The 15,348-nt window shown below is 37.7% G+C and overlaps 1 protein-coding gene across 4 annotated transcripts in view; it reads left to right on the forward strand.

Annotated features, from left to right (window-relative positions):
* The window catches only part of LOC117322096 (choline transporter-like protein 2), a 66,902-nt gene that overhangs the window by 22,314 nt on the left and 29,240 nt on the right, over positions 1-15,348 (forward strand). For 2 of the 4 annotated variants that reach the window (XM_033876845.1, XM_033876846.1), the window contains exons 2-3: positions 11,750-11,798; positions 12,704-12,777. In XM_033876845.1, coding sequence (XP_033732736.1) covers positions 11,750-11,798; positions 12,704-12,777 — 123 coding nt within the window. Of the gene's footprint in view, positions 1-8,357; positions 8,964-11,749; positions 11,799-12,703; positions 12,778-15,348 lie in introns of those variants that run through there. The other 2 variants (XM_033876843.1, XM_033876844.1) reach the window with 2 other exon arrangements.

The raw sequence follows: 15,348 nt of genomic DNA on the forward strand, positions 1-15,348 counted from the left end.
AGGGCCCAGTATCAGTGGTAAGGTGTCCTATAGTTACCAAATTAGGGCCCAGTATCAGAGATAAGGTGCCCTAAAGTTACAGTAATTAGGGCCCAGTATCAGAGATAAGGTGCCCTATAGTTACCGTAATTAGGGCCCAGTATCAGAGGTAAGGTGCCCTGTAGTTACCGTAATTAGGGCCCAGTATCAGTGGTAAGGTGCCCTATAGTTACCGTAATTAGGGCCCAGTATCAGTGGTAAGGTGCCCTATAGTTACCCAATTAGGGCCCAGTATCAGAGGTAAGGTGCCCTAAAGTTGCAGTAGTTAGGGCCCAGTATCAGAGGTAAGGTGCCCTATAGTTACCATAATTAGGCCCAGTATCAGAGGTATTTAGGTGCCCTATAGTTACTGTAATTAGGGCCCAGTATCAGAGGTAAGGTGCCCTATAGTTACCGTAATTAGGGCCCAGTATCAGTGGTAAGGTGCCCTATAGTTACCGTAATTAGGGCCCAGTATCAGAGGTAAGGTGCCCTATAGTTACCGTAATTAGGGCCCAGTATCAGAGGTAAGGTGCCCTATAGTTACCGTAATTAGGGCCCAGTATCAGAGATAAGGTGCCCTATAGTTACCGTAATTAGGGCCCAGTATCAGAGATAAGGTGCCCTATAGTTACCGTAATTAGGGCCTAGTATCAGAGATAAGGTGCCCTATAGTTACAGTAATTAGGGCCCAGTATCAGAGGTAAGGTGCCCTATAGTTACCGTAATTAGGGCCCAGTATCAGAGATAAGGTGCCCTATAGTTACCCAATTAGGGCCCAGTATCAGTGGTAAGGTGCCCTATAGTTACCGTAATTAGGGCCAAGTATCAGAGGTAAGGTAACCTATAGTTACCAAATTAGGGCCCAGTATCAGTAGTAAGGTGCCCTATAGTTACCGTAATTAGGGCCGATAAGGGAAATGTATGCTTTAGCGATTTTTAGCAGGGGCCGATATGGGAAATGTATGCTTTAGCGATACCCAACATGATTGTTTATACCTTATCTCTGGATGAGGAAACAATGCTATCAGGAAAGGACACAGGAAATCATTACTGCTGCTCTAATGAACACATTATTGTGAACGGATGTATTATTATTAAGTGCTAATATAAATGTTCAATATCATTACAAGAGATTGAATATCATTATGAGGAAATGCAATATTTTCATCACCATAGGAGAATCAACTCATTATATCAGCTTCAATTCATGGTATACAGTTAGTTTATCTTGTTTGCTGTGATTTCATTAGTTTCCCTCCTGGAACCACCAGGGTGTTGGATTCTGGGTGATCAAAAGGGAGGGGGTTGGGGAGCTATTCTGTTTAGTGTTGTGTCTGTCTGGCCGTCTATCCTTCTGTCCATCTTTCTTCTGCACTTTACCTTGTCCAGGCTGTATCTCCTTCTTACTGGAATTTCATACTTTGGCCATGAGTTAACCTATGTGAGGCAGTGTGTTGTGTATCAAAGTAGGTCACTTTGACCTATGTTTTGACCTTTGACCTACATCAAAGAAAAAAATATTTAGACCAGATTTCCTTCTTACTTGGGATTTGGGTTCACTTACATTGAACTTCTAATATCTTGTACTAAAATTAGTGATATTCCAGAATATATTCACCATATAATTTTGACTAATTGCAATTCTTGAATTATTAGATACATGTATATGCTGGGTCTGTCAAGCATTCAACGTGTAGAATTAGTTCCTGCATGAATTCATCATCTGAACATTTTTGACATATGGTTTCACATGCGGTAGGGGGACTGTTCATTGAATTGTCTTGTATAGAGTAAAGTATCTTGTTCAAGTATACAGCACAGTGCTTTGTGTCCTGACTCAAACTTCGACCCTTAAATCACATAGCCCTGTGTCTTACCACTAGACCAATGTGCCTCCATAAACTGAAGTTGAGCAATGTTGCTTCGTTGTGATAGAAAGAGTCCGAGGCAGATTGGAATCAGCGTAAAATATGAAGTGGGAGGAGGGTGTTAGTCAGCTCTCCTGGTGATGGATCTTGTTCATTTATTGTGTTGCCTGCGGCCACACAGAAGTTTCCATGCGACAACACAAGTTTGGTCGATCAAAGTGAGACTTCATGCAGATCTTCCTTATTAGCTCACCTGGTCACCGTTCACCGCTCACCGTAGCGTCCGTCGTCCGTCCGTCGTCCGTCTGTCGTCTGTCCGTCTGTCGTCCGTCCGTCCGTCAACAATTGACTTCTTCTTCATAACCACAGATCAGAATTTGACCAAATTTGGTCAGAAGCATCCCTATGGGGTGGGGACTCAAAATTGTACAAATGGTAGGGCTGACCCCCCCAGGGGTCTGAGGGGCGGGGCCAAAAGGGGTCAATTTGGCTCTATTAATATAAACGACTTCTTCTCTGAAATCAAGCAAAGGATATTGCTCCTATTTGCCTGATAGCATCACTATTGGGTGGGGATTCAAATTTGTACAAATGGTGGGGCTGACCCCCTGGGGGCCTGAGGGGTGGGGCCAAAATGGGTCAATATAGCTATATTGATATTAATGACTTCTTCTCTGAAACCGAGCAATGGATATCGCTCATATTTGCCTGGAAGCATCACTATGAGGTTGGGATTCAAAATTGTACAAATGATGGGGCTGACCCCTAGGGGCCTGAGGGGCGGGGCCAAATGTGGTCAATATGGCTATATTTATATAAATGACTTCTTCTCTGAAACCGAGCAATGGATGTTGCTCATATTTGCCTGATAGCATCACTATTGGGTGGGGATTCAAAATTGTACAAATGGTGGGGCTGACCCCCTAGGGGTCTGAGGGGCGGGGCCAAATGTGGTCAATAGGGCTATATTTATATAAATGACTTCTTCTCTGAAACCGAGCAATGGATGTTGCCCATATTTGTCTGATAGCATCACTATCGGGTGGGGATTCAAAATTGTACAAATGGTGGGACTGACCCCCTGGGGGCCTGAGGGGCGGGGCCAAAATGGGTCAATATAGCTATATTGATATTAATGACTTCTTCTCTGAATCCGAGCAATTGATATCGCTCATATTTGCCTGGTAGCATCACTATGAGGTGGGGATTCAAAATTGTTCAAATGTAGGGGCTGACCCCCTAGGGGTCTGAGGGGTGGGGCCAAATGTGGTCAATAGGGCTATATTTATATAAACGACTTCTTCTCTGAAACCGAGCAATGGATATTGCTCCTATTTGCCTGATAGCATCACTATTGGGTGGGGATTCAAATTTGTACAAATGGTGGGGCTGACCCCCTGGGGGCCTGAGGGGTGGGGCCAAAATGGGTCAATATAGCTATATTGATATTAATGACTTCTTCTCTGAAACCGAGCAATGGATATCGCTCATATTTGCCTGGAAGCATCACTATGAGGTTGGGATTCAAAATTGTACAAATGATGGGGCTGACCCCTAGGGGCCTGAGGGGCGGGGCCAAATGTGGTCAATATGGCTATATTTATATAAATGACTTCTTCTCTGAAACCGAGCAATGGATGTTGCTCATATTTGCCTGATAGCATCACTATTGGGTGGGGATTCAAAATTGTACAAATGGTGGGGCTGACCCCCTAGGGGTCTGAGGGGCGGGGCCAAATGTGGTCAATAGGGCTATATTTATATAAATGACTTCTTCTCTGAAACCGAGCAATGGATGTTGCCCATATTTGTCTGATAGCATCACTATCGGGTGGGGATTCAAAATTGTACAAATGGTGGGACTGACCCCCTGGGGGCCTGAGGGGCGGGGCCAAAATGGGTCAATATAGCTATATTGATATTAATGACTTCTTCTCTGAATCCGAGCAATTGATATCGCTCATATTTGCCTGGTAGCATCACTATGAGGTGGGGATTCAAAATTGTTCAAATGTAGGGGCTGACCCCCTAGGGGTCTGAGGGGTGGGGCCAAATGTGGTCAATAGGGCTATATTTATATAAACGACTTCTTCTCTGAAACCGAGCAATGGATATTGCTCATATTTGACTGGTAGCATCACTATTGGGTGGGGATTCAAAATTGTACAAATGATGGGGCCAACCTCCCTGGGGGCTGAGGGGCGGGCCAAAAGGGGCCAATTTGGTCAAATTGATATAAACAACTTCTTCTCTGAAACTAAGCAATGGATATCACTCGCATTTGTATGGTAGCATGGTCATGGGGTGGGGATTCAAAATTGTACAAATTTTGGGGTTGACCCCCAAGGGGACTGAGGGGTTGGGCCAAAAGAGGTCAATTTGGCTAAATTGATATGAACAACTTCTTGTCTGAAACAGCTCATATTTGACTGGTATCACCCTTTTGGGTAGCTATAGGGATTCAAAATTTTATAAAGGAAGGAACTGACCCATCCCCCCACCCCCCACCCCCACACCTCCGGGTGCAGAGGGCGGGGTCTAAAGGGGTCAATAAGCAATGGATATCACTCACATTTGAGTGGTAGCATCCCTGTGGGGTTGCTGCATAATTCAATTTCATTTCATGGATTAATGCATTTTCTTGGCATAAAAACCTCACATACCCATATAAAATGCCTATGATATATTGACATAGCAATACCAGTGACAAATATACTTATCCATCATTCTTGTTTCATATATATTCATGAAATCCAGATGAGCGATACAGGCCCTCTGGGCCTCTTGTTACAAGTGCTTGCTTGGGGATTGCCTTTCAGGTCAGAAGGTCAAAAGTCAAGGTCACTGTTACTAAACATAGAAAATTTGTTTCCATGCGATAACTCAAGTTCCCTTGGGCCGATCAAATGCAGACTTCATGCAGATCTTCCTAATACCACAAGTACTTGCTTGGGATTGCCTTTCAGGTCTGAAGGTCAAAGGTCTAGGTCACTATTACTAAATGTAGAAAATTTGTTTCCGTTCGATAGCTCGAGTTCCTTTGGGTCGATTAAACTCAAACTTCTTCCGAATACCACAAATGCTTGTATGGGATTGCTTTTCAGGTCAAGAGGTCAAAGATTAAGGTCACTGTTACTAAAAATTGAAAATCCGTTTCCATGCAATAACACTTGTAATCACCCAACTTTCTGCACAGGTGACGACACATCCACTTCCATGAAATTCTTGTTAATTATTCTGTATACTAACTAGTTTTAACCCTTTGCCACATGCAGGTTATAACACTTCAGCACTCTGTGCCAATAGTGCAAAGATACATTGTTGCAATGCAACATTATTGCGCTGACTGAAATATACATACACCATCTCAATGGCAGTTTTTGAGAAATTAAGCTTTGTTTTGATTAATTTTTCTAAACCTAATTTTGAAAGTGAAATAGTTGTTTTAGACATTTTTAGTAAGGTACAATTATGTTCAGAATTTCTTAAATTTTAATTCTGTGTTATTTTCTGTATAAAACCAACAACACATAACCACGAAATCAGCTGTATACAAACAGAACAGAAAAATTTCAAAATATTTTGACAATGTAATTTATAATTCATTGAATTCCTGTACATGAAATGATTCAACATTAACTCCCAAATGAAACAAACTGAATTTGCAAAGTTTTCACAAGAATATTTCAACAGTTCAGGCTTAAGCCTAGAATATTTTATATCCGATGTCGCGACGAAGGAATGTGTATCCGACCATTTTGGGTCAAATCTACCTTCGTTTTTCAAATGCCAGCGAGCGTAGTTATTAGTGTGTCGAGCTATGATGGAAAACTGATTCTCATTGAAGAAAAGGTAGAAATAATCAATGGGACTTGCAGTATCAACATCAAAAGTTTCTGGAAGTACTGGCCCCGTTTCCCTAACAAAATCATTTACTGTGATCGGCGAAAAATCTCGGTCAACATTACCTAATGGCGGCAGTACAACTAGTCGCCGTTCGTCCTCATTTTCGGACTCGTTATCTGTTGACAGTTCATTTAGAACATCGTTAAGATCAATATCTGACTCAATGTATTCAGGTCCAAAGCCATCAAACTCTAAATTATCATCATCGTCGTCAAAAACGTCGCGCAAAATCGTAGCCACAGCCGCCATCACGCCTTGTTGTTGTCACACTTTTCTACACTCATGACTCACACTTTCTAGGTTAATTTATTCAAAAACTTTCGTATGAATGACGTGTACAAATCTGATTGGTCGATGCATTGATATCTTCTTAAAATAGTATCAGGGATTTCCACATAGGTGTCGCTCTCAATCACGGGATTTTCCATGTCTAAGTTTACCGAACCGGCATGGCGTCGAAAGGCGCTTACATTGAGATAACATAGAGGCGTCGAGAAGCGCTTACATGGAGATAATGCAAAGGCGTCAGGAAGCGCTTACATGTGGCAAGGGGTAAAGGCGTCCAGAGGCGCTTACATGTGGCAAAGGGTTAAGCAAGCTTGAAAACAGATGTGCCAATAATAACGTTTACTATATATACCCCTTAAAGCTTGATAAAATGGACATATTTATATGTAAAAATGATAATTCATCTTCAGAAATATTCCTGATACAAAAAGTACACAATCTCTGTGAGGGGGCCACGATTAGCTCAATCAGTCAGACCACCAGCCACATAACCTCCGGTGAAGATCTGAGGTGTGTGGTTTGACGCTCTCTGTGACCCATGTCAGATTGTGTTTCTCGGAAAGCTGTGAATTAGGCCGTCTGTGCTGTCATAGTTGTATCCTTGAGCAAGACGCTTTACCCTAATTGCTTTGGATAGTGTACAAGGTAGTCACCAACTACTTCAAGGAGACCCTCTTCAAAATGACCCTGGCTTTTCATTGAGTAATAGACCCAGCAAACAAACAATATCCATGGTCTTGATCGATGTGCAGAAATATTGAATTGTGTACATGTTTGTTATGATGCTTGAATATTTAAGTGAAACTGGCATTCAGGGACAACTTAAAAAATTAATTCTATTACTGTCTGTCAAAGTGCTTGTGAATATGTCACATACATAAAGTCTGTGTAAGTGGCGATGAAAACGCATGTTAGAGCCGATAATAACACACTGTACATGAAGTGTTTATGTGTGTACACACACATACATCAACATGGTCACTATTTCTCAGCTTTGTTATCTTGATTACACTCATAACATTGGATAAATACAAGTGCTGTCCTTCAATACTTAGTTTTATTCAGTATTTGGATCACAATAAGATAATACTTCTCCAGTATAAAATTTTCCCCTGACTACTATGTTTGTAAAATACATATGAATTAATTTTTTTACACTTAAGTTTTATGAAAGCAAAGTGACAAAACTCCAGTACCGTGGAGACTGTTATGATGGAGACCAGGTAACTTTACTTCATACCTGTAGATCAAACAGGAATTACTCACCTGTGTGCTCTGTATACTATCTGTATACAATTTTATCGGAACTTAAACAACATTGTAAGGATTTGAAGCAATCTGACACATCAGGATGGGTAGCGGATTTAGAGTGAATGAATTCAACTTGATACCATGATCTGACCTTGGATGTTGTTGGTCATCTTCAATTGTATGCCTAGAGTGGACAGTTATCGGACCATTATGACATTTCTTTGTTCGTTATGACAAATTTTAGTTTATTGATAAGGGGATGTTAGCTCAGTGAATTTGGTTGTTTTTATACCTGTGGAATAGAACTTCACCTGGAAATTCACACAATAATACGCAGTAAATCATTGCATGTGTATTAAGGCATGAGGTTTGAATGTCTGTGTTGGTGTTATATAGATTACAAGATTGTTAGAATGATAAATATATCAATAAGTTAGAAATATTGTAATTAATGGTATGTTTGATGGACACAGCTGCAAGAGGTCATTTGGAACCGACCTCTGGTAGCTTTAACTGTATCTTAAATATCAGAAACTCTGTTAAAAGGAAAACATATGGAAAGTGATGGTGGTTTATTACAGACAATGTTTATATTGTAGGTCATAAGATGTAGTGATCTGGTGTTTTAACATTAACATATGAGAAAAATATAGTAAATAAAAATGCTTATGTGTATAGAGAACTGTCATGGTTGATGTGCGCCATACTGTATTGATAGCTATACAGTTCTATCCTGTACTATTGTTTATCATACTGCAATTTTCCAGAGACAATTAACCTCCTTTCATGAAAGCTTTGTGTGTGGTAAAAGGCAAGTGCTCACTGTGACCAATAATATCTACAGTAACAAAGATATAGACAGGAGTTTCTCATTGAATTAGTTTGTGTTATATTAAGAATTTGTGATTGCTCACTTCTCAAAATTGAACTGATTTGCATGTATTTAGAAGATTTGGATATGTAAACTCCTTACAGAATATATTTTGCATTTCAATTAATTGTGTATATATATAACACGACACAATTTTGTTACATAAGGACTGTGTTTAGTGCTGATGTAATGTACATGAAAATCAAGTGTTAGCTTGTGACAATAACTATAACTATATATTGTTTGGTGCGGAATTCATACAAGTATTAAGACATTCACGAATCACGCCCTCCAGAGGAAATTCTTGGAATTATTATTCGGCTGTGAAACTTTAAAAACAACTGAATGAGAATTTTGTGATGGTTATTAAAAGAGGACTGGCATCCATTCTGGAACTGTGATGCACTGACATTAAATACACATCAATATAAGTTATAAAAATGTTTGTACATTTGTAATGTGTATTGGTTAATCAACATATGACCTCATTGACCCCTGAGTTTTATACATACTGTGTATACATTTACAAGTAAACAACATGCCTCGTTCAAACAAACGGAAACTTGAGCAGGAAAATGCTACAAAGGAAAAATTGCTTGGCAATCAGGAAAACGTAGTACCTTCAGAAGTGAGTACATCGAAGACTCGCTTTAAAATGGAGGAAAAAGACAGTAAAGATGACGATAAAAACAGTAAAGATGGTGATCAAGACAGTAAGGATGAAAGTGATGGAGTATTTGTATCTGATGGAAAGCATGGTAGGTTAACTTAACTGAGGAAAAGAAGCATTTAATTATAATATATCTTAAGCCTTAAATAATTTCTAAAAAGTCATTTTCATTTTGGTGTTATATATGTGTATAAGTTTAAATGGTGTTTCCTATATATAAAGAATGTCTATATATGGAGAAAGAACTTCTATATATGGAGAAAGAACATGATGAATAATTCTTATACTATAGAATTTATTCATGAATGGAAATGTACTGCATATACTTGAATAATTGCTGACCAGCGTGACGGATTATGTAATTTGTTGGCGGGGATAGATATTACTCACTTGCATCTGTCGGGACAACACATATCTGTCAGACTTTTGTTTATGGACTTAGAGGTGTGTTATAAACACATATACCAAAATACACTTGTAATTATCAAAATTTTGAAAAATAACAACCTCTGTTTGACCTTCACCTTGACCTATTTCTGAAGGCACTGTTTAAAAATTGAATTGAGAGCCCTGTTATCAAATAAAATGTTAGGCTTTTCAAATTGTCCTTTATGTATAGTCTGTCTGTCTATCCATAATACATACTTGTTATAAGAAAGTGCACTTAGATTCCTCTGGGATCTTGTTTCACACCATAAAAACTTGCAGAGATTAACTTCATCTATGGGTGGCAATGTATCAAAACCAATTTATTTTTTTAGTTTTCATCACGAATGCTGAATAATTAAATGTTGTCATAGGTACCGTATTGGTGTTTGACATAAGTTTTGACTTAATTGTCAGTATAATGTGACCTGGTGGGGTGTCCAGCTGGGTGTCTTTGGCAGTATACTTCAGTGAGGTGGCACTATAAATCAACATAAGTTCTGAACTATCACAAGGATCAGACTTAATATGAACATACAGCAATACACACATGCACTCACCACACGCATTCATGTCCTAAAATGACCTTAGTTGTTGATTGGACATTAAACAATATGAATGGACAATAATTAACCAAATTCCAAATCAATCTTACTGGTTTTGTGATTTGACTTTGGAAATTGTGGGACTACAAAAGAATGCCTTGATTCTAGTATTGCTGATAATCACTATTAAAATGTAATGTTTAATCTTTCACAGTTCATTTCATCTCCCCACAAAGGTGGCTGTAGGGATGTTTATCATATAACATGAAAAATTTGTTGTGTATAAACATTCATTGTTTTCATGGTTGCTTCAGAACCACAAGTATAATACAACATATATTGTTGTATGTATTATTGTTATATTGTTGTATGTATTATTGTTATATTGTTGTTACATGGACTAACTACGAAAATGTTTACCATAATTGAAAGCTCCAAACCACAGAAGAAAGTAAAAATAAACATTTTATTTCATACAATATACTTTAGTCGAAGGGTGTCTGTTGACCAATGATTGTCCTGAGACTCATTAGAGGTACAGTTCACCAATGCATATCATATCAGGTAGTGTTGGAGAATTGATACAATCCTAACGGCCGCCATTCTATTTATCTGTCACCCAGATTGCATTTATATTGACAATAAATACAATCAAACAAGCGTTTAATTGTAAAATGAATTTATTGAATGTATTAATTATCTCCCTTTATTCATACAAAAACAATGTAATGAACATGTCCTGGCGTCAGCACAGGTTCCAGTGGTTTGTCAAACAGGTAACTTGGCTAGGTGAAAAGATTGATTACAGAAAAAAGGCAGATTGTGAAGTTTTTATTGAGCACATTTTTATGTGCATTTGTGCACTTGCTAACATGTTGTGTTAAAGTGGTCGACATTTTAATTGGCTAGAATAAGGTCAACTCGTAATGATGTTCATTTTCCACATTTTGTAGAGACCCGACTTCTGATTTACTAAGTGATATTTTGTCTCTTTGGAAAGAACTAAATTCAAACATTTATTCACAAAACTTTAATAATGATGAACTACTAAGCTATTCCTACACCCTGTCCATATTTGTTCATTGTTTGCTAAAATATCTGATTTTTCACCGATGAAGAGAAGGGAAACAGTTCACTCATACAATGGAGATTTTCATGGCAAGAATTCATGTGTTTGTGACAGGCCTAAATATAAAAGTCATTCTAATATTTTTCAATTATGTATTGGACCAGCAACCAGTAGTACAGCCTCTTATGCTGTAGGAGTATGAAACAGCTATTAATTAATGGGTTTTTTCCCCACAAAAATCCTAAGGGTTATATATATCATATTGTGACCTATATATCATGACCCTCATATCATATGTGTGGTTTGTCATCACTCTGGTCTGGTTAAATTGGTACTCGTTATTTTAAATAGATGATGTTCTTCGTTACCAGAATTAGTATATTGATTTACTAAGTGCATTAATTGCCATCATTGATTATCCCGATTATGGTTTTACAAGACCTAGTGAAAACGCGAGGAATATTGGTCACCTTTACTAGCTCAGACTAACAGGAATTTTCTTAGTTTGTCCAAATAGAGAGCAAGAAGTCACTCGTTTGAATCCAAGTGAGGGCAGAATGTTTTTCATGTATTTACTCCTTCCTATTACACTATATCAGTACAGGGTCACCTGGGTATTATAACAACACTAATTTACCTGGAATATATACTAGTCATATTACTCAGGATAACATATTCAACCCATTGTAAAACATATGGCATTTTTAATTTGATGTGCAACTTCATAATCACATTGACATGTACAATGAGAAATTTTTAACATGTGTATCTAATTTTCAGATTTTATGCACAGATTTTAGAAAATTTTGATGTAAGGATTTCTCTATCTTTCAGGTACGCCATTGACGTATGACCCAACATTTAATGGACCAATCAAGAAAAGGTAATTTAAAATTCATCTCAACAACAAACTGCATGCAGATTGCATTTAGAATTTTTGATTTTGAAAATCAATATAACGCATCAATATGAAATTTCCATTTTAAAAATAAACCACATCAACAAGTGTGGGTATGAAATAATGTTGTGATTCACCGGCCACTCAATGTTGACTGATGTGATACGGGATATCACAAATAAAACCTAAGTATCTTGTATAGTGTGGAAACCATCAGCATTTATTTGGGGCTCCGGTGGCTGAGTGGTTAAGGTGTACCGACACTTTATCACTAGCCCTCCACCTCTGGGTTGTGAGTTCGAAACCTACGTGGGGCAGTTGCCAGGTACTGGCTGTAGGCCGGTGGTTTTTCTCCGGGTACTCCGGCTTTCCTCCACCTCCAAAACCTGGCACGTCCTTAAATAACCTGGCTGTTAATAGGATGTTAAACAAAACAAACCAAACCATAACATTTCTAACCCATCTTCACATACTGTTATCCAACATTTTGCCACATAATCTTAAAACATCCTGCTATAAATAATTGAGCTTGTGTATTTACAGATCCTGGTATAGCTAGGTGTTGTGTGTTATATATCAAATTTGTATACATACTAATTCTGGTATAGCTAGGTGTTGTGTGTTATATATCAAATTTGTATACATACTAATTCTGGTATAGCTAGGTGTTGTGTGTTATATATCTACATACTAATTCTGGTATAGCTAGGTGTTGTGTGTTATATATAGATCTACATACTAATTCTGGTATAGCTAGGTGTTGTGTGTTATATATCAAATTTGTATACATACTAATCCTGGTATAGCTAGGTGTTGTGTGTTATATATCTACATACTGATTCTGGTATGGCTAGGTGTTGTGTGTTATGAATTTAATTTTTATGTTACAGATCCTGCACAGACATCATATGCTGTCTACTGTTCATCATATTCATTGGAGGATTTGCTGGAGTGTCTTACTTAGGTATGGTATCATTATAACTGTGTTGGAGTGTCTTACTTAGGTATGGTATCATTATAACTGTGTTAGAGTATCTTACTTAGGTATGGTGTCATTATAACTGTGTTGAAGTGTCTTACTTAGGTATGGTATCATTATAACTGTGTTGAAGTGTCTTACTTAGGTATGGTATCATTATAACTGTGTTGAAGTGTCTTACTTAGGTATGGTATCATTATAACTGTTGGAGTGTCTTACTTAGGTATGGTGTCATTATAACTGTGTTGGAGTGTCTTACTTAGGTATGGTATCATTATAACTGTGTTGGAGTGTCTTACTTAGGTATGGTATCATTATAACTGTTGGAGTGTCTTACTTAGGTATGGTATCATTATAACTGTGTTGGAGTGTCTTACTTAGGTATGGTGTCATTATAACTGTGTTGGAATGTCTTACTTAGGTATGGTATTATTATAACTGTTGGAGTGTCTTACTTAGGTATGGTATCAATATAACTGTGTTGGAGTGTCTTACTTAGGTATGGTGTCATTATACCTGTGTTGGAGTGTCTTACTTAGGTATGGTATCATTATAACTGTCAGAGTGTCTTACTTAGGTATGGTGTCATTATAACTGTGTTGGAGTGTCTTACTTAGGTATGGTATCATTATAACTGTGTTGGAGTGTCTTACTTAGGTATGGTATCATTATAACTGTCAGAGTGTCTTACTTAGGTATGGTATCATTATACCTGTCAGAGTGTCTTACTTAGGTATGGTATCATTATACCTGTGTTGGAGTGTCTTAATTAGGTATGGTATCATTATAACTGTCAGAGTGTCTTACTTAGGTATGGTATCATTATAACTGTGTTGGAGTGTCTTACTTAGGTATGGTGTCATTATAACTGTGTTGGAGTGTCTTACTTAGGTATGGTATCATTATAACTGTGTTGGAGTGTCTTACTTAGGTATGGTATCATTATAACTGTGTTGGAGTGTCTTACTTAGGTATGGTATCATTATAACTGTGTTGGAGTGTCTTACTTAGGTATGGTATCATTATAACTGTGTTGGAGTGTCTTACTTAGGTATGGTATCATTATAACTGTGTTGGAGTGTCTTACTTAGGTATCGTGTCATTATAACTGTGTCGAGTGTCTTACTTAGGTATGGTATCATTATAACTGTGTTAGAATGTCTTACTTAGGTATGGTATCATTATAACTGTGTTGGAGTGTCTTACTTAGGTATGGTAACATTATAACTGTGTCAGAGTGTCTTACTTAGGTATGGTATCATTATAACTGTGAGAGTGTCTTACTTAGGTATGGTATCATTATAACTGTCAGAGTGTCTTACTTAGGTATGGTGTCATTATAACTGTGTTGGAGTGTCTTACTTAGGTATGGTATCATTATAGCTGTGTTGGAGTGTCTTACTTAGGTATGGTATCATTATAACTGTGTTGGAGTGTCTTACTTAGGTATGGTATCATTATAACTGTTGGAGTGTCTTACTTAGGTATGGTATCATTATAACTGTTGGAGTGTCTTACTTAGGTATGGTATCATTATAACTGTGTTGGAGTGTCTTACTTAGGTATGGTATCATTATAACTGTCAGAGTGTCTTACTTAGGTATGGTGTCATTATAACTGTGTTGGAGTGTCTTACTTAGGTATGGTATCATTATAACTGTGTTAGAGTATCTTACTTAGGTATGGTGTCATTATAACTGTGTTGGAATGTCTTACTTAGGTATGGTATCATTATAACTGTGTTGGAGTGTCTTACTTAGGTATGGTATCATTATAACTGTTGGAGTGTCTTACTTAGGTATGGTATCATTATAACTGTTGGAGTGTCTTACTTAGGTATGGTATCATTATAACTGTGTTAGAGTATCTTACTTAGGTATGGTGTCATTATAACTGTGTTGAAGTGTCTTACTTAGGTATGGTATCATTATAACTGTGTTGGAGTGTCTTACTTAGGTATGGTATCATTATAACTGTGTCGAGTGTCTTACTTAGGTATGGTATCATTATAACTGTTGGAGTGTCTTACTTAGGTATGGTATCATTATAACTGTGTTGGAGTGTCTTACTTAGGTATGGTATCATTATAACTGTGTTGGAGTGTCTTACTTAGGTATGGTATCATTATAACTGTTGGAGTGTCTTACTTAGGTATGGTATCATTATAACTGTGTTGGAGTGTCTTACTTAGGTATGGTGTCATTATAACTGTGTTGGAGTGTCTTACTTAGGTATGGTATTATTATAACTGTTGGAGTGTCTTACTTAGGTATGGTATCATTATAACTGTGTTGGAGTGTCTTACTTAGGTATGGTGTCATTATACCTGTGTTGGAGTGTCTTACTTAGGTATGGTATCATTATAACTGTCAGAGTGTCTTATTTAGGTATGGTGTCATTATACCTGTCAGAGTGTCTTACTTAGGTATGGTATCATTATACCTGTCAGAGTGTCTTACTTAGGTATGGTATCATTATACCTGTGTTGGAGTGTCTTAATTAGGTATGGTATCATTATAACTGTCAGAGTGTCTTACTTAGGTATGGTATCATTAT

The sequence above is a fragment of the Pecten maximus genome, chromosome 2, assembly GCF_902652985.1.
Source record: "Pecten maximus chromosome 2, xPecMax1.1, whole genome shotgun sequence".
In the NCBI taxonomy this organism is placed as follows: Eukaryota; Metazoa; Mollusca; class Bivalvia; order Pectinida; family Pectinidae; genus Pecten; species Pecten maximus.